Source organism: Saccopteryx leptura, chromosome 1, assembly GCF_036850995.1.
Source record: "Saccopteryx leptura isolate mSacLep1 chromosome 1, mSacLep1_pri_phased_curated, whole genome shotgun sequence".
NCBI lineage: Eukaryota > Metazoa > Chordata > Mammalia > Chiroptera > Emballonuridae > Saccopteryx > Saccopteryx leptura.
This window is the reverse complement of record NC_089503.1, coordinates 310036023-310058115: the sequence shown is the minus strand read 5'-3', so window position 1 is coordinate 310058115 and position 22093 is coordinate 310036023. Positions and strand designations below refer to the sequence as shown.

Below are 22093 nucleotides of genomic sequence, written 5' to 3'. Positions count from 1 at the left end.
GCCTGGTCCCCTCTCGATCTACCTTCACTCCCAGGGTGGTTTATCCAATCCACAATGTTTAAATTAAGGTGATCAGTCGTCCTCCTTTAGGGAGGACAGTCCTTCTTTTGTAAGTTCCGTCCTCCCTCGAAAAGTGTCCACCTACATATCCTCCTTTTTTATATTGGAAGACTAATCTTTAAATGTCCGTATTCGATCGATGCAGAGTCAATCTATTGCGTGTGATGTGATGTATTTGTATCTAAATGAGTACTTTTTTCTTACAATTCTTAAAAATTAATAGGCATGTAATCATAATTACAATATAAAATATTACAAATATTTTATTATGCATTTATCATATTATAGTGTATTATTGTTGCAATGAATAAAATGTTTTTTATTTACAATATTGTTTTCTTCCATTTATTTTTGTCCTCCTTTTCATTGTAAAAATGTTGGTCACCTTATTTAAATATCATCCATATGTTGTTGACTCTCTACATATCTCCATTCCAGAGCCCACCCCTGAATGGGTTCAATGGCCTAAGTGAGTACCTGGAAATCTAATAGTCACCTCAAACCTAACATGTCTAATCTTACCTTCTGATTTTTTGCCTCGAATTTGTTCCTCCCTTAGTTAAGTGCAGCTTCATTCTTTCAGTTGCTCAGGCCAAAGCCTTCAAAACACCCTTGACTTGGCTTAAAGTACACATTGCTGCATCTACATTCTGTTGGCTCTATACTTCAAAATATTCCCAGACTCAATTCTCACCACCATGTCTCTTGTCATTCTTGTCCCAGCTTCCATCAGCTCATTTGTATTGTAATAGCTACTTCCTGTTTCCAATTTCCAATCCATATTTGTATCAATAGAATTGCCTTTGATTTGAAACAGGTCATTGCTTGGCAGCACATTATCAGCTTAGAAATGCAACTTAGATCTGAAAACAGCTGGAACTCCAGTATAGACTATAAAATATTTGATCAGAGTGATTTTGCAAGGCTCCCTTGCTAGTGGAAAAATAGTACTTCAACGGGAAAGAAACTGCAGACAGACCAAAGCTCCTGGAATTTTATGTGGGAGAGTTGTTGAGAGAATTTAGCAGCTGAAAAACTGCCCTGGTTCTCTTCATCTTTTATGCCTGGGATATGAGCCTGGAGGGAGGAGGTAATCAGAGGGTTATCTGGACATCTAGCGTATGCCCAGGTGTATGTCCAGGCATTAACACAGAGCTGGAAAGTTAAAAGATTAAGTTAACGGTCTAGTTAGAACAAGAATAGGCTCTCCTCATGCCTCCACCTGACGCAGAAAAGCCATTAGTTATATTTTACAGTCAACTTGGGCTCTTCATCTGAGTTCATTTCAAGCTTCACTTCCCCAAAACCTCCTGTTTGTTTGTAGTTCACTTACTGTCCTGTTTGTTTCACTCTCCTAGTCAATGATCTATCTCACAAGTCCCTGCCCAGTTCCTTTGCTGCAATAATATGTGGGCCTTATGAGAGCAATAGCTCAGTCTTTATAAGTCAGAACTAAAAGCATCCTTAAGAATCTTCTAGCCTGTCCAGCTCCTCCCCCCTTCTCTCTCTCTCTCTCTCCCTCCCTGTCTCTCCCTCTCCTCTCTAAAATGAATAAATAAAAAAAAAAAAAAATTGAAAATTAAAAAAAAAAAAAAAAAAAGTGAGTTTATAAATTAAAAAAAAAAAAAAAAAAAAAAAAAAAAAAAGAATCTTCTAGCCTGGTGGGCGTGCCGGGTGGATCCCGGTCAGGCGCATGCGGGAGTCTGTCTGACTGTCTCTCCCCATTTCCAGCTTCAGAAAAATACAAAAAAAAAAGAATCTTCTAGCCTGACCTGTGGTGGTGCAGTGGATAAAGCGTCGATCTGGAAATGCTGAGGTTGCTGGTTCGAAACCCTGGACTTGCCTGGTCAAGGCACATATGGGAGTTGATGCTTCCAGCTCCTCCCCACCTTCTCTCTCTGTCTCTCTCCTCTCTAAAATGAATAAATAAAATTAAAAGAAAAAAAAAAAGAAGAATCTTCTAGCACAGGAATCTACTAGATAGAAAAAAGTGAAGTAGGCCTGACCTGTGGTGGCGCAGTGGATAAAGCATCGACCTCGAAATGCTGAGGTCGCCGGTTCAAAACCCTGGGCTTGCCTGGCCAAGGCACATATGGGAGTTGATGCTTCCAGCTCCTCCCCCTTCTCTCTCTGTCTCTCCTCTCTCTCTCCCTCTCTGTCTCTCCCTCTCCTCTCTAAAATGAATAAATAAAAAAATTTAAAAAAAAAAAAAAAAAAAAAAAGTGAAGTAGCAGGCTTTCTCCTGACCACATGTTAAGTTGTATCCATTCTTTCACCAGACATTGAAGACTATTGTTCTTGCCCACAAATATTCACTTTTCTGAAAACACAGGGCCTGCTTTCTGTAGCCTAGAAGAGCAATTCTCAAATTCTTTTTATTTATAAATAAATTTTTATTAATTTTAATGGGGTGACATCAATAAATCAGGGTACATATATTCAAAGAAAACATGTCCAGGTTATCTTGTCGTTCAATTCTGTTGCATACCCATCACCCAAAGTCAGATTGTCCTCTGTCACCTTCTATCTAGTTTTCTTTGTGCCCCTCCCCTTCCCCCTCCCCCTCTCCCTCCTTCCCTCCCCCCGCCCCCCTTAACTACCACTCTCTTGTCCATGTCTCTTAGTCTCGTTTTTATGTCCCACCAATGAATGGAATCCTGCAGTTCTTGTTTTTTTCTGATTTACTTATTTCACTCCGTATAATGTTATCAAGATCCCACCATTTTGTTGTAAGTGATCCGATGTCATCATTTCTTATGGCTGAATAGTATACCGTGGTGTATATGTGCCACATCTTCTTTATCCAGTCTTCTATTTTTTTTTTTACAGTGATTAAAGCCTTTAAACAAACTCTTGGCCAATACAGCAAGAATCCATAAAAAAGTAGTGTCCTTAACATGTTCACCAAGTCCAAGTTGGCCCTAACACCATGCCAAATCCCTGAAAAATGCAACCCAACCACAGTTCAGTCTGTTAGGAGCTGTCACAGGGAGCAGGAGTCCAGGACAAGTCCACCTCCAGGAAAAGTCCGCATGGCACTGGAATTGTTGTCACAATTCTATACTTTGCAGCTCACGTCCAAGTCCCAATGACCACTGCTTCTAGCTGGTAATGATTCAGGTAGACTGGAAAAGCCATCTGCAGCATGTGTGGAGATGGAGCTTCTGTTCTCTGCCTGGAGAGATGAGACCAGGTTGCTTTTCCCTGGTGCTCTGCGACTGTAGCTTGGTAAAGCGAACCTTGGGATACACTAAGCTGGGTGGCAAAGGTAAATTCATAATAGAAGTTGGCAAAAGGGGGAAAGAGAGCTCTAAATTAGGAGTAGGTCCCAGCCTGAAATGTGAGTGGGGCATTGAGGTAGGAGGAATAAAGGAAACACTATATATTAAACAAAGCAGCAGAAAATAGGACTATCAACACCCACAACAGAGATCTTCGAGGGAAGAATAAAAAACCTGACTATTCAGGCAAGACATAGTTAAGTGGCCCTTGTGCAAATGAGATCAGTTTACCTGCTTCTTGGAAGAAATACCCTAGGCCCCGTCCATAGTGTCGTAGATGGGGCAATTCTCAAATTCTTAAAAATATAGCTGTCATCTTACTATATCTCCACTGGGGTGGTTGTTGCATAAGTGTATACATTTGTCAAAAATCATTGGTTATGAGGTAGAGTTCAAATAACATATTCTCCTTTATACAGTATGGTGGTAAATCTCATAATGGTGTTCTAAGAGCACTGCAAATTCTGAAAGTGCTTTAAATTGTCAGAGGAAAATTACATTTTAACTGGGTTGAATGAGAGGGAAGAACTTTTCCCTGGACTGAAGCCCTAGTTCCAAGAAAGCTGGGCATCTATGAACAAATCCCTTATCTCTCTGGTTTCAGCTCCTCATCTATAAAATAGGGATGGTCCTACTTGTCTACCTTATAGAAGTGTTTATGAGGTATGTTAAATGAACTTGAAAAGTCTGGGGCTTTGGCTAGAAATGAATGATAAAGATTTATTCAAGGGTCTTAGTACATGCAAACTGGGGACAGAGCTAGGCAAAATCCAGAAGTGTTTCAAAGAAGAAAGAACAGTTCTTAGAGTAAAATGTACATTCTTGAGAATTATCAGTCCTGCATTCTTAGCCCTAAAATTGGTCCAGGACAGTTATCAGTCAGAGGTCAGGCAGTCTGGATATGGGAGCCTAGAGGGAGGAGGTAATCAGAGAGTTATCTGGACATCTAGGATATGCCCAGGTGTATGTCTAGGCATTAACACAGGGCTGGAAAGTTAAAAAAGTAAGTTAACGGTCTAGTGAACAAGAATAGGCTCTCCTCATGCTTCCACCTTCATAACATTAATAATTTTAACAGGTTGCTTAAAGTGACTCCCATTTTATATATTCCTTATCTTCACTAGATTTCCTCTGATACAGGGTTGTGAAAATTCTTACCCAGTTGCACTGTTGCTAAGCTCATCATTATCTATTTGCGTAATCTTTCCCTGTTTCTAGCTCTGACTTTTCAGTAGGGCTGTGAGCATCTCAGCGGGAATGGAGTCTGAACCTGCATCCAGAACCTAACACCGTTACCTGGCGTAGCGACTGGCTCTCGGACTGAAGCGTCGCTCTGGTGTTACTCCTTGGAATTGAACTTCTTTGTAAATCAGTGATCAACGCTGGGGTTACTGAGAGAACCCTGAATAAAGGTATTTATCGCATATTGAAGCTATTATTCCTTAGTTCATGGTGCTAGTCCCCAGTTTTAACATATTCTCATTTTCCTACTTACACTATACAACTGTGGGAAGTTCTTTTCTCCACATTCATTGATTTAAAATATATCTAATATTTATGTATTTATCTCTCCTAAAAGTTTGGTTTCTTGACTTTCCTTTGCGATTGGCTGCATGTCTTCTTGATGTGATTGGTTAAAACATCTGCTCGTTACTTTCCCCATGATCCGACGGAGGAAATGGAAAAAAAAGAGTGTCTTCAATTCACGTTTTAGTGGCTCCGTTGTAGCGACGTACAGCAAAGGCTTTGGCACTTCAAAAATATGACTGGTTCTTATATCCGTCAGTCATGCTGCCGGAAACCAAGTCTATTTCCCTAGCTGTACCGGTGGGAGGGAGGGATTTATGGTAGGAGGGTTTTCATTGGTTCGGAGCGCTCCAGCTTACGAGTCTGTACCCACTCGGTTGCCGTGGTTGCAGGCCCGGCCCGCCCGCTCGCCCGCTGACAGTGAGGCACAAGGTGGAGGGAAGTGGGTCGGTTGGTCGTTCGGGAACGAGGCTCCAGCGGCCAGGTCCGCGCGGAGCTGTTGCCATGGCAGCCGCCGCCGGGGGCGCCGACAACGACCCGCGCTCAGGCCGCTCAAGCTCGGATGGCGAGTGCGCGGTGGCGCCGGAGCCGCTGACAGGCCCCGAGGGCCTCTTCTCCTTCGCCGACTTCGGGTCTGCGCTGGGCGGCGCCGCGGGCCTCTCGGGCCGGGCATCAGGCGGGGCCCAATCCCCACTGCGTTACCTCCACGTCCTGTGGCAGCAGGACTCGGAGCCCCGCGATGAGTTGCTCTGTAAGATCCCCGCCGGCAGGCTGAGGCGCGCCGCCAGGCCCCACCGCCGGTTCGGGCCCCTGGGCAAGGAGGTGCACGGTGAGCAGCGCGGGGGGCGGGACGGGGCCGGCCCTCCGCCGGAACCGGCCCCTGACCTCTCCGCAGCCGGCAGTCTGGAGCCCTCCAACGTCCAATCTAAGGGCCCAGAGCGACCTCTGGTTCTCCTTTCAGTAGTAATTATTACGTGTAACTGCTGAGGACTGTGAATGTAAAGAAAGAAGAAAAACAAGTCTTTTTCTGCTCAGAGCCAGTCACCCAAGGTTTTTCACACAGTAATTCCCGAATAGAAACTTTTCATGACTCCAGGTGTTTATTAGTAGATAATAAAATGGAGTACTGGGAAATACTTTAACAATCAGGAGGCCAGAGCCTGTAGCCAAGTCCTACTAACTTGTTTTAATGCATAGACCTGGATTGGATTCCTCTACCTCATTTCTGCCTTAAGCAAACTATAGACTCTTTCAGCCTTAGTTTTCTCGCCTGTTAAATGAGTACAATACCTGCTTTACAGAGATTTTGTGAGAGTTAAGGTAATACATGTGTAGCCATTAATCTGCTTTTGCTTTGTGCCAAACACCGCTGTGATCATTTCTAATCCTCACAATAATAACTCATTGAGATCCAGATACTGATCCCATTTTATAGAGTTAGTAAATAGGCTTAGAGAAAAGTGCCTTGCTCCAAGTCACATAGCTAGAAAGTGGCTGCCCTGGTATTAGAACCCAGGTCTGCGAGACTCACACTCCTGCTCTGATAAGTCTATAGTATTTTCTTTACAGTTTGTGGATGACATGGAAACCAACGCCCTGAAAGATGTAAGAATGGAGACTTTTAGGGTCCTTTCTAGTACTGCCTGTGTGATTCCACCCACATCTTAACAGTGTTACAAAGATTAAATGAGCCCTGGCTGGATAGCTCTGTTGGTTGGAGGGTCATCCCACTGCACAGAGGTTGCCAGTTTGATCCCCGGTCAGGGCACATGTGAAAACAGATTGATGTTTCTCTCTCTTTCTCTCTCTCTCTCCCTTCTCTCTCTAAAATCAATAAATTAAAAAAAAAAAAAAGATTAAATGAGAGCCTTGGCCAGATAGCTCAGTTGGTTTGAGTATCATCCAGATATGAAATGGATTCCCAGTCAGGGCACATGCACGAACAGATCAATATTTCTGCCTTCCTCTCTACCTTCCTTTCTCTCTAAAATCAATGTTATAAAAAAGATTAAATGATAATTTGACGGTGCCATATAATCCACAAAGTACTCTATGAAAGTAAGGAATCATTATATATCTGAGTTGCAATTTTTTACCATTTTTGTGATGACAAAGTCATTGCTTTTATTAATCTCTAATACGAATAGAAGTAGTGAGTGTCATTGTAGGAAAAAATGTTTCTGCTCAGGAATTAGAAAATTTAAATAAATCATTTGGGAATGGTCTATTTTGAATGAACGTATAAGATTATGTAGCCTGTTCACAGAGAGCTTTCGTGTAAACACCTCATTTTGTCTTTGCAACTGGGCTCTCAGGACTGAGCTGGGTTAACTAACCTGCTCAAGTCACCGGACTACTATATATGGCAGAGTCAAGATCTGGCTCCAAAGGCCTTGGAGGATTTGCTACAGAATGTGTCTTTTGCACTAGTTGTGCCATATGTCAAGTTTCTCCTTATTCCCAGGGTAGTGTCTCTTGTATCCTGACACTTCTCTTTCTCTTTAGATGCTACGGTGGCTGAATGGTGGGTTAACTAGGAAGCCATCCACTTTCTCCATCATGGCTACTGTTGTTGGTGGTGGTTTTTTAACTGGTATTCTCTTACTCTCTTCACAGCTCTGAAGAGGCTGAGAGACTCGGCCAATGCCAACGATGTGGAAACAGGTGAGTGTGCAAAGCGGATCCAGCTCCATGGGCTGATTTGGGAAGGAAAACTCAAGGTAACCACTACCTGGGAAGACAGTGCTTGAATTCAGTCAGCCTGATAGCTCTCACCCCGTGGACCATGCTTACTGTAGTTATTGCAAAACTGCAGCCATCTTGCAGAAGCTATGTCTGGCTTACATGCTCCCTCTTCCCATGCTTCTCTGTCACTGTGAACTTTCTGATGTCTCAGTATTTGTCACCAGTGGGCTCCTTGATGGTGGGGACTAAGTCTGCTTTTGTATCCCTGACACCCAGCAGATTAGGAACTTTTGGAAACTTCTGGGTAATGGGAATGAACCGTCAGTTTTAGCTGCCAGGAGAGCTGCCATCTGCACAGAGCAACCACCTTCAGCTGCTCACCGAGGCTTTGTGGTAGTTGGGTCACTGGTTCTCAAACTTGTGTTTTGGCAGAAAATCTGGAAGACATGGGAGGCACTCCTAGCAGACATCCCTCTGTATTTCTGTCATTGCTCTCCAGCATTCACTAGCTGATAGAGCAGTAGGAGTATCAAAGGTACAAGGACAAGTTAGAGGGAAAAAGTTTTAATTTTATCCACTGTCATAATTCTTTCTGTGAATCTGGGGAAAGTGGTATATTTGTTTCTATGGCTGCTGTAACAGATTACCACAAGCATGGTATAAAACAATACACATGCATTATCATTCAGTTCCCTGGGTTAGAAGTCCAACAGGTCTCACCATCAGAGTACCATCAGGGTGCCTGCAGGACTGTATTTCTTTTTGGAGGCTCTAGGTGAGAATCAGTTTCCCTGCCATTTCCGGCTTGTAGAGGCCATCCTTCTCCATCTTCAAATTCAGCAATAGTGGTCTGAGTTCTCACACTGCTGTCTCTCGGGACCTCATAGCGGAAATGGTTCTCTGATTTTAAGGACTCATGTTATTAAATTGGGCCTGAATAATCCAGGATAATATGCCTAGTTCTAGGTCCGTAACCTTAATCACATTTGCAAAGTCTATTTTGGGCGTGTAAGGTAACATATCCATAAATCCCAGGGATTAGCACGTGGCATCTTTGAAAGCTATTATTCTACCTACCTCAAGTGCATATCATTCTGTTTTTGTGTGTGGTTAACAGATAGAATGTGAGCGCAGATTTGGCCATGGGGTAAGAGAGCCCATGTACAGCAGGTGTGGAGAGGAAGTTTACATCAGGAGTTGGGGTGTTGCACTGTGGGCCTTTAAATTCTACCCTTATTCCTTTTGTCTCTTTTCCACAAACTTTAATATTTTGGAATATTTGGACAGCAACCTAGATAGCTTTTCAAGGAAAAATGATAAGTGTTCTCTTTTTAATATCTCTAGTGTGTGACCAAAGAATATTTTCATTATATTTCCCTTCTAGAACCTATGCTTTGTCTACTCTAAAGGGCTGCCTCCTGGGAGCAAAGTAAGCCTCCACCAACAGCTTGGCAGCTGTGTACACTGGAGTGGATGTGCATCCTTCCACAGAAAGTCTAGTTCATCTTGAATCAGGTGTTCACATGGTGGTTTTATTATTTTGATAGAAAAGACGTAACTTTCCACTCAGAGCCTCTGACACACCCATTTTCAAGCCTAAATGGCCTTTAGATTTATGAGGCTCTTAAAGGACTCTGATGGTGAAAGTAGCTACAGGATTAGCTTCTTCACTCCTTTTTTTTGTGGTTAACATTTTGTTTTAATATACGTACTTAAATGTTTTGGAAATTAGAGAAATATACAAGTAAAACATCCAGCCTGACCTGTGGTGATTCAGTGGATAAAGCATTGACCTGGAACACTGCGGTTATTGGTTTGAAACCTTGGGCTTACCTGGTCAAGGCACACATGGGAGTTGATGCTTCCTGCTCCTCTCCACCTTCTCTCTCTCTCTCTCTGTCTCTCCTCTCTAAAATTAATAAAATCTTTAAAAACAAAAATTCCATAATGTCAGTAGAGGAACTGATCTCCATTACTGTTTTGGTGAATATCCTTCCAGTTCTTCCTGTGCAGAGGAGCTTTCTTTATGGGTTTACACACTTTTGTAGCCCACATAATTTTTGGTATATCACTAATATTTTTAATAGTCTTGGTAACTGTTTATTTTTCAAAATGGAAGCATCATTTCTATTTATAGAATGAATACATGACTAGGATTTTTCTAAAGCTTATAAAGTAAAAAGCAATAAACACTTTATAATTTCATTCCCCAGTTATAATCACAGTATTTCATGGATGCACACTAGCCTATAAAGGGAGAAAAAAATTGACTTAGTCATATATTTGCTCGTTGGTATTTCATTTTTAAGATAATTTTCCAGGTATAGAATTATTATATCAAAGGGTATGCATATGTTGATGGCTTCTGATGGATGTTGCTAAAATACTTTCCAAAGACTATAACTGTACAAATCACAAAATAGAACCGGCTACTTTAGCTTTCCGTACCTCTTTGATCCTGTCCAATTTTGGTGATCGTACTGATGAACACTGAGAGAGCCCGACGCTCTTTTATTTCTCCTCTACTCTCACAAACATTTTCCTTCCTTCAGTCAGTCACCCAGGAGCATTCATTGGGTAAGACAAGTAATGTCTTGGTTCGAGGCATTAAGATAAACAAAACAAAAACCCTATAATATAGTTGGAAAAGAAGACTATTAAAGTAATACCATTTCTAAGACAAAACTCCCCCTGAAACTGAAGTTTTATGCTTAACAAGAGAGGTGCAAGTTCTGGAGCCAGAGAAGCCTTAGTTTATATCCCAGCTTTGCCAAAAGTAGATAGGGTGAATGTGGCTTGGGGTCGTCACATGAGTTCTCTGGGCTGGAGTCTCCTGGTCTATAAAATGGACATGGTACCTAGCTGAGTGGCCAAGGGGCTTAGCCAGTGTGCAGAAGCAATTACTCTAAAACAGCATAGCATGTTAATAATAAAGTAGCAGGATGAACAGGGCACTAAGATGCAGGAGAGGAGTGGCTAATCAGCTTGAAGAGACGGGAAAGAGTCATAGAAGAGGAGATAGTTGGGCTTTGTCCAGAAGGACTCAAGTTCTTGAGAGATTTGCTGAAGCAGATGAAATGTCGCTTGCCCTGAAATGATGTTTGGCAGCAATTTCTACATTTCAGTTGAACAAGTATATGTAATACATAATGCCTCACATTTTATAATGGCTCCATACTTTTCAAGGGAATCTCACATCCATTATTCTCATCACTGCAGCTCTGGAGCTTGGCAAAGCAGATATTACTCCAATTTGCTGGCCTGAATCTGAACCTTCTCACTCCCAGTTCAGCTCTTCCCACTGCCCCATGCTATTGGCAACGTACACCTTTAGTTTTAGCTCAGCTTAGCCTGCGGTTTAGTCTGTGACTCCAGAACCTGGTGCTCTGTCCACTGTAAAGCGCTGCCTCCTAAGAGCAAAGTAAGCATCGACCAACAGCTTGGGCAGCTGTGTATCCAAATTCAGGTGGTAGCTGGGGCCACAGTCTGTGCTGGGGATTTCCCTGACTCTAGAATTCCTGACTCTGAGGGCCAGGATCCTTTGACAATGTTCTATCCCTAGACAAGTAGTTTGAACACCCAGAATCCTTAGAGGTTAGTTGTGCCCTCAGGAGAACAAGTCCGTTGTTATAGCAGTCCCCATGGGGCAAGCATCCAGGAAGTACTAACTCTCCCCTGCATTATGAATGCCTTGCCTGGAAGAGTTCCTGAGCATCCCTCCCCATTCCCTAGGGACTGCAGCTTAGCTAACACTGTCACTCTTTCCCCTTGCCTCCCTGTGTCTTGGTGGTGTCAGTGCAGCAGCTGCTGGAAGATGGTGCAGATCCCTGTGCAGCGGATGACAAGGGTCGCACAGCTCTACACTTTGCCTCCTGCAATGGCAATGACCAGATTGGTGAGTCCTCGGTGGTGCAGGAGGTGGGGGGCATGGCATAGCATCTTTCCAGAGGCGCTGGAGAAAATCTGCACAGCCAGGGGCGGTGCCCTCTCCTCTCACTCTCTGAGCCTGTGGCTCTGGTGCTGGCAAACTGAGGAAGGGGTTAAACTGGGGGAAGAATGTGATTGCCTCCAGGGTTGGGACCAGTCCTTCAAGACATTCAAGCCATATTTACTCGGTGCCAAGGGCAGCAGCGGGACAGCCTCTTTTTAGGAGTCTTTTTAGGGTATGGTATAGCTATACACAGTGAACTTTATGTGTACCCTAGTGTAACCACCACCTGGATCAAGACAGTATATTTTCAGGACCTCAGAGCCTGACTGCCCCTCCCAGTCCTTACTTCCATGTGGATCTTGTTCATCGTAGATTAGTTTTGCCTGTTTTTGAATTTCACATAAATGGAGGCATACAGTATGCACTCTTTTGTTTCTTGATTTCTTTCACTCTAAATTATATACTTGATATTTATTTCTGAATGTGTACGTTCTTTCTTATTGCTGGATAGTATTTCATTGTGTGATGGATGGCAATTCACCCATTCTACTGTCGATGGACATTTGTATTATTTCCAGGTTGAGACTATTATGAATAAAGCTGCTGTGAATATTCTTATACATGTGGCTTGGTGGATATAAGCACTTACGTACATTAGATATAAACCCAGGAATGGGGTTGCTGGGTCACTGGGTACACATATATTTAGCTTTAGTAGGTACTGCCAAACTTCTTCCAAGGTGGTTGTACCAATATACACTCCCACCAGCATTATAAGAATGTTCCGAATACTTTCACATCTTTGCCAGTACTTGATATTATCTTTTTTGAATTTTCATCATTTTGGTATAGTAGTATCTCGTTGTGGTTTAGTTTGTGTTTCTCTGACAGCCAGTGATGTTGAGCACATCTTCCATGTATGCATTGGCCATTTTTATATCCTCTTTTGTGGAGTTCCTGTTTGAATCTTTTGTCTATTTTTTAAAAACAAATTGCCTATCTTTTATTGATTTATAGAAATTCTTGACATATTCTGGTTGCAAATCATTTATCAAATATAAATAACTTACCTTTCCTGAGCTTGCCTTTTTGTTCTCTGAATGGTGTCTTTTGATGAATACAAGTTCTTTTACATTTTAATGAATTTATTAATCTTTTCTTTTTTGTGATATTTTTTTACCTATTTAAGAAATCTTTGCCTGACCAAGTGGTGGCGCAGTGGATAGAGCAGAGGACGCAGAGGACCCAGGTTTGAAACCCTGAGGTCGCTGGCTTGAGCGTGGGCTCATCAGGTTTGAGCACAGGCTCACCAGCTTGAGCACGGGGTTGCTGGCTTGAGTGTGGGATCATAGATATGACCCCATGGTCGCTGGCTTGAGCCCAAAGGTTGCTGGCTTGAAGCCCAAGGTCACTGGCTTGAGCCCAAGGTCACTGGCTTCAGCAAAGGGCCACTCGCTCTGCTGTAGCCCCCCCCCCCCGTCAAGGCACATATGAGAAAGCAACCACTGAACAACTAAGGAGCTGCATGCAACATAGAATTGATGCTTCTCATCTCTCTCTCTTCCTGTCTGTCTGTCCCTATCTGTTCCTCTCTCTGTCTCTTGTCAAAAAGTAAATAAAATATTTGCCTATCCGAAGATCACTGTCCTGTTTTCTTCTAGAAGCCTGACTGAGCTTTCACTTTGAGGTCTGTGGTCCCTCTGAATTAGTTTCTGTATGTGGTGTGACACTCAGCCTGTCCCCCTGAGTTAGTCTGCCTGCACACCCATTTGGGTAACTGAGGAACCCTCGTGTTACCACAGCCACCTGGCTGTGGATGGATTCTCAGCACCATCTGCTCTTCTAATTCCCAATGTGGCACTTGGCTGTGAAAGGAGCAGAACATGCCCCTGAGAAGCTTCCCCAGCAGCCACTACTGTTGGAAGAACTTCCTTTAACCCTTAAAATCTCATAACTCCTGCGTAGACCAGAAGGCCCTCTCAGAATCCTCAGTTCCTAACCCTCAGAGTCCTGCACATGAACTCTGTGAGAGAGTGAGCGAATGAAACAACATAAGGAACCATGTTTAGTTTCAGTGTCCACACTTAAGTGAACCACTTTAGCTAGGTTAGGGTCCAATCCACAGAAGCCTCTGACAGCTCCTCTTGGGTATTCCCATTTCTAGTGCAGCTGCTCCTGGACCACGGAGCTGATCCCAACCAGCGAGATGGGCTGGGCAACACACCACTGCACCTGGGTAAGTGTCTGAAAAGCTGCCAAGACACCCTTCTCTGCGGCACAGGTAGGCTCCTTTGATGAAGAGCCTGGGGCCCTGCAGGCTCCCAGCAGGATCCCCTATCATCTAGGGAGAGCCTCAGCCCCCACCTGTGTACATGGACTTCCCAGTCGATCACTAGTTGGCTGTGCCCTGAGAAGAGCTGACTTAGCCACCTAAACTGACTCAATGGCAGCTCAGTTAGGGAGGGAAACGTGCAACAGGTTTCTGCCCTGTGGCTGACTCACACCACAGCTCACGGTGAGGCAGCTACCATCTCCAAGCCTCAGTTTCCCCAGAGGGAGCTGGACTTGATTGCTGAGCCCTGCTGAGTTGCTGCCTTGGTGATACCTTCTTAGGAGGTGTAACCTGACACAGGCACACTCAGAAACACAGTCCTACTCCCTCCGGCGGGTACACAGGGCCAAACCTCATCCCTGTTCTTCTTCCTCAGCGGCCTGCACCAACCACGTCCCTGTCATCACCACACTGCTACGAGGAGGTATGTGGTGCCTTCCCCTTCTCCTTCACACTCACCCCCTCCCACAGTGCTCACCTCTGCTTGTTCCCACAGGGGCCCGTGTCGATGCCCTGGACCGAGCTGGCCGCACACCCCTGCATCTGGCCAAGTCAAAGCTGAACATCCTGCAGGAAGGGCACTCCCAGTGCCTGGAGGCCGTGCGGCTGGAGGTGAAGCAGGTGAGCACCCCTTTCGTGCTGAGCCCACGGCACCAAGCAAGTGTCACACAGGTGGTGCCCGCGCCACACAGATGCTGCCCTCGCCACAGACACTCCCGCCTCCTGCACCAGGGCTCCCAGGCCATTTCACAGTGACTCCAGTAGGTACCTGCCACTGTGCCTCCTGGCAGCAGCGTCAGCCGCTTTGGGCTTCCTAGCTGGGACCGCTCAGCACAGCCCGCCCTCGTTTCAGATCATCCAGATGCTGAGGGAGTACCTGGAGCGCCTGGGGCGGCACGAGCAGAGGGAACGGCTGGATGACCTGTGCACCCGCCTCCAGATGACAAGCACCAGGGAGCAGGTGAGCAGTGGCCGCAGAGCAAGCCATCGCGCTCTGATGCAGACAGACCCTCACCACAGAACGAGGCTGCAGCTATGGGTTTGCACGCCACTGTGAACCTCAAAGCCTCTGTCCACTTCCTTTGAAGCTGCTAGTGTTCCTTCTCTCTGGGATGGTCTAAGACCATCTCATAAGGATCCGAGGATTAACCCTTGGACAGCCATTCCATAGTCACAGGGAAGCCACCACATGCCTTGGGAAGAGACAATACCTGGCCGCCCAGCCTGTGGTATTGGGAAGGAGACCTAGGGGCCCAGGTGCCTAGGCCTGTCCTTAAACCCTATTACAGAGCCTCACTTTTGTCCTGCAGGTGGATGAGGTGACCGACCTCCTGGCCAGCTTCACCTCCCTCAGTTTGCAGATGCAAAACATGGAGAAGAGGTAGCAAGAGGGACTCCCTGCTTCCTGCCCTGCCCCTGCCCATTCTGCCCTCCTACTCTCTCATTACAAAGAAAAGCCTGATGCCTGGGACTTTCGAGCTCTACTTATCTGGGATGCCCTCGTCCCCACCCCCTGATGCTGTGGCCAGAGATGCTCTCCTGCCAACCTAGAGCCTCTCCCAGTCGTGTCTGTGTTGTCTGTGGGCTGGGACCACCGTCTCCCGCTTCCTCCTGACTCCCGCATCACTGCAGCCACGCCTCTGCTCTGACCAACATGCGCTGTCCCAGCAGGACTCATTTGTCCCATGGTCTCCCTGGCACCCTCAGCAGGCCCAGACCCTTCTCTGTGTCCCTTCCCGGTCATGACTTTGTTGCAGCCAGCAGAGTGTGGAATTGGGCAGGCGCTCTCGGGCCTAGGAGGTTTCTTTGCTATCCCTGCACCTCTCACCAGCACTTAGATTTAGACTTGGCACTGGACTTTCAAGGAGACATTGCAGTGAGTGGTTGGAAGGGGAGGTTTGGGCTGGTCAAGCCTAGACCTTAGAACTATGAGTTTGAAAAGAACCCTGCTGAACCCAAAGCAGAAGCTCCCCACCCTTTTTCCGCCCATCACTTAAGCAGCAAGAGGGCAGAGAGCAGTTCTGCAGCCTAGTTGAGGTAGGCTGAATAGTGGCCCCAAGATGTCCATGTTCTCATGCCAAGAATTTATGAATGTGACCTCATATGGCAAAAGGGACTTTGCAGATGTCATAAATTAAGGATTTTTGACAAAGTGATTATCCTGGATTATGCCGGTAGACCAGATGTAATCACAAAGATCCTTATGAGAGGGAAACAGATCAGAGAGGAATTAGTAGGTACAGTGAAGGAGACAAGAAGCTGGAGTTATGTGAGGAGGGGGTCACGAACCAAGGAATACAGGTGGCCTCCACCAGTTAGAAAAGGCAAGGAAATGGGTTCTCCCCTCAGAACTTCCAGAAAGAACCAGCCCTGCCGACATCATGACTTTAGCCCAGTCAGTCTGATTTTAGAATTCTGACCATCCAAACTGTAAGAATAAATTTGTGTTGTTTAAAGCCAGTAAGTCTGTGGTAATTTGTTGCAGCAGCAATGGGAAACATATACTAGAAAAGGCTCAAAACTCACTAGAGAGGAGGCACTACGCCCACTCCCGCAGGAGCAGACTTTCCCTTTGTTGTAGGCCATGGACACACAAAAGCCAGCTGCCCCTCGTGGCAGGGGTCGCCACAGAGGGAAGACCAAAGGGAAGGCACTGCCTCTCTAAGGAGGCATCTGACTACAGAGTAAAGACAGACCTGTTCCGGGTCATCAGTCATGTTCACTCTGGCTCTGCCTAAATTTTACTCTCACCAAATTGAAATCCTGACTACTTTTCAGAGGAGGAGAGCTTGTTCCCCAAGTCCCAGCTTGATCAGATCTGAATTAAACTCATGGAACCCAGCTGCTCTCCAGACCCAGAAGAAAAAAGGGTCTCTGTGGGTATGAGACCCCTGTGAGGGGAAGCCGAAAGCTCCACCAGGTAGGCAGGGTTGGGGGGGAGTGTTGTGGCCCCAAGAGTGGGCGAGGGGGGCAGAGGAAGCAATAAGCTGTCTCCATGGAACTCGGATTCCTGCTGCAGTGAGTGAGCTGGCTGCCTGGGCTGTGGTCACAGTGAGCTGAGGAGCGAGTGGGAGAGGTATGAGGGATGGGATGGTTTTTCTCCCTTTCTGTCCATGTTATTAACCCTCCAAGTGAGCCTGCCCACTCAGGCCCAGAGGCCTTGTTGAGCTTCCCTTCCTGCAGGTACTCTGCTAGGCCCTGTACCTAGACACAGTCCCCTTTGGCCATAGTCCCAGTGATGGGGTTGGGAAGAGAAGAGTCCTGGCCAGTGGAGAGGCAAGGGACTGAGGGAGTGGACTTCAAACAGGCAGGCCCCTTCTCTTGGGACCTGCTTCTCTGGGCCTCCCCCCACCACACCTTCAGGGCCGATCACCCTGGAGGAAGTTGAGGCAGGGTTTCTCAACCTCAGGTCTAAGGGGTTCAATTAACAGGCCCTTGATGTATGAAACCCCTGACATAATATAAGACTTTGTGTGGAGAGTGCATGTGTGTTTCTGATAAAAGGCCCCACAGCTTTCATCCTCAGCAGGGTCCACACTCAAAAAAATGTTAGGGCCTGACCAGGCGGTGGCGCAGTGGATAGAGTGTCAGACTGGGATGCCGAGAACCCAGGTTCGAGACCCTGAGATCACCAGTTTTAGCGCGGGTTCATCTAGTTTGAGCAACCAGCTTGGACCCAAGGTCGCTGGCTCGAGCAGGGGGTTACTCAGTCTCCTGAAGGCCTGCAGTCAAGGCACATATGGGAGGGCAGTCAATGAACAACTAAGGTGTCACAATGCGCAATGAAAGGCTAATGATCGATGCTTCTCATCTCTCTGTTCCTGTGTCTGTCCCTGTCTATCCCTCTCTCTGACTCTCTGTCTCTGTAAAAAAATAAAAAATAAAAAAATTACTTTTAAACAAAAACACATTAGGATCTCTTGCTGTAGAGCTTTGGGAGTGGCTAGGTAAGGGATGTATCAAGGTCATCCTGGGGACTGCCTGGGCCTTTCTGGGACCCATAATCCCCTCGGGCAGGCTGCTTTGTACTGGCAAAGCTGAGGTGGGGGTGGTGCTGAGAATCTGTGAAGCTGTGCTGAGATGACTGTGTGTTTCCAGGACAACCTGACACGGAGAATCACTGGCTAACACAACAAGTCCTTGGCCTGGACCAACCCGTCCCCATCTGAAAATCAACATCCTCCATTCTGGTGGTTGCTGCCTGTATCCTGGCCCTGTAGCCAAATAACCATGGGAACAGGCTGCTGGGGGCAAGTGAAGAGGTCGTTGTCAACTCCCTCCCTGGCCATGTGGACAGTGAACAAAGGGCTTGACAGATGAAGGTGGCTTATAGGCCCGTCATCGAACACTTGCTAGACAGTGAGGCAGCCAGACAATCTGTCTCGCCCCATATCCAACCAGGATTTATCCTACAATCCCAAATCTGGGAAGAGCCAGCCAGTTCAAGTCAGCCCGACCCTGGAGTGAGTCAGAAAGCACACAAGTAGGCTGGGCAGGGGCAGGAGCAGGAACTTCACAGGGTTACCTGCACAGAGTAAGCTCTGTTACTTGCTGCTCTGGGAATTCCTGAGTGTGGAGTGAAGCCCAGAGGGGAGTGGTGGGGGATACAGGAAGAAAAATCCATCTTGATTTCAGCTCTGGAAGTCCCTTTCTTTATACCTCACCTTATTCATGTTAGAAATACTAAGCACTTGCTGTGCACTAGGCACTGTTCTAGGTGGGAATGCAGCAGAAACAAAAGAACAAAATCTCTGTGTGACATGGCCCATGGCGAATTATGGGAAGTGCTTGGAGAAGAATAATCACAGGTTCTCACAACCATCCTGTGAGGTAACTGGCTTGCTGCTGCCTTTGATAGGTGAAAAAATGCAGATTTGCCAGGGTGACCCAACCAGGCAGCTAGACTGGAACCTTGATCCACCCCTAAGCCCGTGTGGTTTCCACCTGGCCTGAAATTAAAGCCTTCTCGGAAGCAGTGTCCTAAAACGAAGGGCAGTGACATTTGTTGAGCTCCTACTGTGTACAGGCAGGCCCTTCATATAAGCCCTTTGATTTAGTGTTTGCAATAAAATGTGAGGTAGCCAACAGTATTGCTCCCACTATTTTATAGACGTGGAAAATTGAGGCTCAGAGAAAAAAACTTGTTTGAGGTCCAATAGCTAGATTTCGTCCAGGTTTAGCATAATTTCTACAAAAGTTTCCAAAGTGCCGACATCTCCAGTGGCCCCAGGACCCAGTTGGTAGGAATCCATAGACCTTACTGAGCAAGTCTCTCTGTGACCAGCCTCAGGTACAGGACGGTCTGGCCCTTTCCTCACTTAGCACAGGATACAGTGTGCTTGGTGGATAAGACATGTATCTGGTCACCTGGGAGAAGAGAAAGGACAGCATGAGGCAATGGGGCTGAGCAGAGTCTGGAGTGGTCATTGCTAATTTTTGGTGGCTGCCTCCACTATTAACAGGCCTCCAGAGGTGGTCTGAGAGCTGGCTGTGGGACCAGGAGGGTGATTAGCTGGCCAGAGAGGGAGGTACAACCAGGCTACAGAAGTCCTGAGGTCTGAAGGTGGCAGAAACCAGATGAGGCAGGCTGTCGCCTCCATCTGGATGTCAGATATGTGTCCTTACTCTGAGCAGACACCATGAGCTCTGGGGAAAAGCCCCTCTGGAAGAAAGCCTCTGCCCCCACCAGAGCTGCCTGCTCCCCAGACTGCTTCAGATGCTGAGCCCAAGCCCACATGAGGAGGTCGGGAAGCTGGACTGATACCTAGGTAATACCAACAAAGACCCTGGCTCCCCACCAGCTGTGGAGCCCAAAGAGCATTACAGTCCAAATGCCCAGATGCTGGCTCACCAACAGCCGACACCAAGGCCTCAGTGCCTGCAGGAAGAGATGGCCAGCTCACTTTACAGAGGAGGAAACAGGCTCTGAAGCAAAAGAATCCTGCCTGAAAACCCAGAGCAGAGACCAGAGTGTTCTCTTGTCTCTCTGACTGGCCCATGCCAACCTGGGACTCTCCTGCTTTGGAAGCCTGGGGGGATGCCATGTGCTACAGAAGCACTTGCCAGTCAGTGCATCTGAGGGGCACAGGTGGATGAGCCATGTCTCCTCAGCTGGAAACCAGGATCTGCCTGGGGGAGCCCTTGAGATCTCACATATGGTTAATAGCAGCCAATGAGCAACATGAGGATGTGTGCCTCCAGAGGGACTGGCTCAGGCAGAGAGCTCTGTGCAGGTCACTGAGGCCCAAACAGGTCATAGCTCTGAAGTGCAGGAGCCCAGATTCCAGCCCAACAGTGTGGTTCGAAGTCCACATCTTGAACCCTGCACTATGCCACCTGTGTTGACCTGTGCTGGCCTGGGCCAGTGCCACCACTGTCCAGAGGACCTCCAGGTATTCCAAGCTGGCACCATGCCCCTTAACTCTCCTCACCACCTTTCCTCCTGCTTCCATCTCACCCCTCCACTGAGCCTGGGCCATTGAAACATGGCACTAAGAAGACACCTTAGGTAAATCAGTCTTGGCCTTACACCAGAAACAATTCCAGCCTACATAGCCTGGCTCTCTGGCCTCGGGCCATCTTGGATCCAGCTGGCAGCTTGCAAATGAGCTCTGCATCAGGACTGAGGAACCAATGTTCATTAATGAGAAACCTTGGGTTCTTAATTGGTATTAATGTCCCTGGGTACACACCTCAAAGTTGATAGACGATACTGTGCCTGCCAGCCTGAGGCAGGGAGAGGGGTGGGTTAACATTGCTGTGCCAGGGCCCTCACCTCACCCCCCACCCCCAGGACTGAGCTTTAGCCCTGACTACAGTTGCTAAGCAGGAGGGGTTACCTTCTTTGCACATCCAAGTTCCTCTCTCCCCCTCAATCAACTCCTTTCTGCCTCTTCTCTTCCCTAAAGACCATGGAACCGAAATCAGACAAACCCAAATTAAAGATGCCAGTTCTGTTTCTGGCTAGTTCTGTGATCTTGGGTAGGTTACTTCATCTCTCTGAGCTTCAGTGTTTTTATCTTCAAACTCCAAAGCAGATGAAACCCACATTCTAGGCCAAGCCCAAGGCCTGAAAGGCAATAGGTGTCCCATGCACCAGTGCCCTTGGACACCCCTCACATGTCCCACAGGCCCCTCAGTCTCAAATCTTCCAGTCAAGCTAACATGTTCCCCCTCGAGCCTGACCCTCAACATTCCCATTGCCATCCATCATAACCCAAGACAGAAGTCTGGGGTGTCATCTGAGACACCTCTCTCCTCCCACCACATGGTCAATCACCAAGTGTACTTCCCAAGTGGCTATCCCATCTGTTCTGTCTCATATCTCCCTACCCACTGCCAACGTCTTAGATATCTTCATCTCTGGGTTCTCACACCAGCCTCCTGACTACCCTCCTCTTCTTCCACCCCAGGAAGGCCTTTTTTGTACCCAGAAAGTGTTTCTGAAAGAATAAATCTGACCTGGTCATTCTTTTACAGTATTTAAAACTCACCATTGCCCTCAGCACAAAGTGCAGTCTCAGTTTCAGAGAATAATTTACAGAATCCTTTGTGACTGCCCCCACATCTTCTTGCTGGGGCTCCCATGTGCCCTGTTCCAGGCCCTCAGTGCGTCATGCTGTGCTTGACTCCAAGCAGCCGTGCACATGCTTTTCTACCTCCCTGTCCCTGTCTGCCCTAATTAACTCCCACTCCAGGAGTTGGCTTGGGCACCAGCTTCTCCAAGAAGTCTTCTCTTCCTCTCCATGCTGGCTTAGGCCCTCCTCTGGGTTTCCACCATCCCCTGTTTCTTTGTCTTTCTTTCCTGCAGGAGAACCCTGTATCTACTAGGTGCCCAGACATGAATGCTGCAGGCCCATCCCTAAGAGATTTGTACAAATAGGAGAGTGAAATGGATGCAGAATTTAAACCTCCCTCCAACTAAAAGGGATTCCTTCTCAGTCCTCCAGGCTGCCCCAGGCCCAGCCTGAGACCTTGCAGGGTGCTCAGGTCAGGTGGCTTCTCCTGGGCTGTGGGGGGCAGCAGCCAGGGCTCATTCAGCTTCTACTCCATCCCCTATTGCCTGCCTCTGGCCCTATAGGACTCACAGTTCTCTCCTAACCAAAGTACAGTAAGTTCTCACTTAACATCATCAATAGGTTCTGTGATTTTAAGCAAAATGACATATAATAAAACTGATTTTGGCCCTGGCCGGTTGGCTCAGCGGTAGAGCGTCAGCCCGGCGTGCAGGAGTCCCGGGTTCGATTCCCGGCCAGGGCACACAGGAGAGGCACCCAT

At 46.9% G+C, this 22093-nt stretch overlaps 1 protein-coding gene across 2 annotated transcripts; it reads left to right on the top strand.

Moving 5' to 3' along the window:
• The first annotated feature begins 3638 nt into the window (after positions 1-3638).
• ANKRD54 (ankyrin repeat domain 54) lies at positions 3639-16280 on the top strand. 2 transcript variants are annotated; one of them, XM_066358365.1, is made up of 8 exons: positions 3639-5697; positions 7485-7532; positions 11350-11448; positions 13649-13720; positions 14193-14240; positions 14313-14437; positions 14670-14777; positions 15127-16280. In XM_066358365.1, exons 1-8 carry the CDS (start codon positions 5373-5375, stop codon positions 15199-15201), a joined length of 900 nt encoding a protein of 299 aa, XP_066214462.1. In that variant the 5' UTR covers positions 3639-5372; the 3' UTR covers positions 15202-16280. The 2 variants fall into 2 exon arrangements, with proteins under 2 accessions (XP_066214462.1, XP_066214463.1); XM_066358366.1 differs by having other exon boundaries at positions 5559-5697; positions 11355-11448.
• Positions 16281-22093: the final 5813 nt, after the last annotated feature.

Excerpts from the sequence above, each read along its gene's own strand:
- ANKRD54 (XM_066358365.1), top strand. The coding sequence starts at position 5,373 with ATGGCAGCCGCCGCCGGGGGCGCCGACAACGACCCGCGCTCAGGCCGC. Across the intron at positions 13,721-14,192 it reads CAACACACCACTGCACCTGG|CGGCCTGCACCAACCACGTC; the intron begins GTAAGTGTCTGA and ends CTTCTTCCTCAG. Across the intron at positions 14,778-15,126 it reads TGACAAGCACCAGGGAGCAG|GTGGATGAGGTGACCGACCT; the intron begins GTGAGCAGTGGC and ends TTTGTCCTGCAG.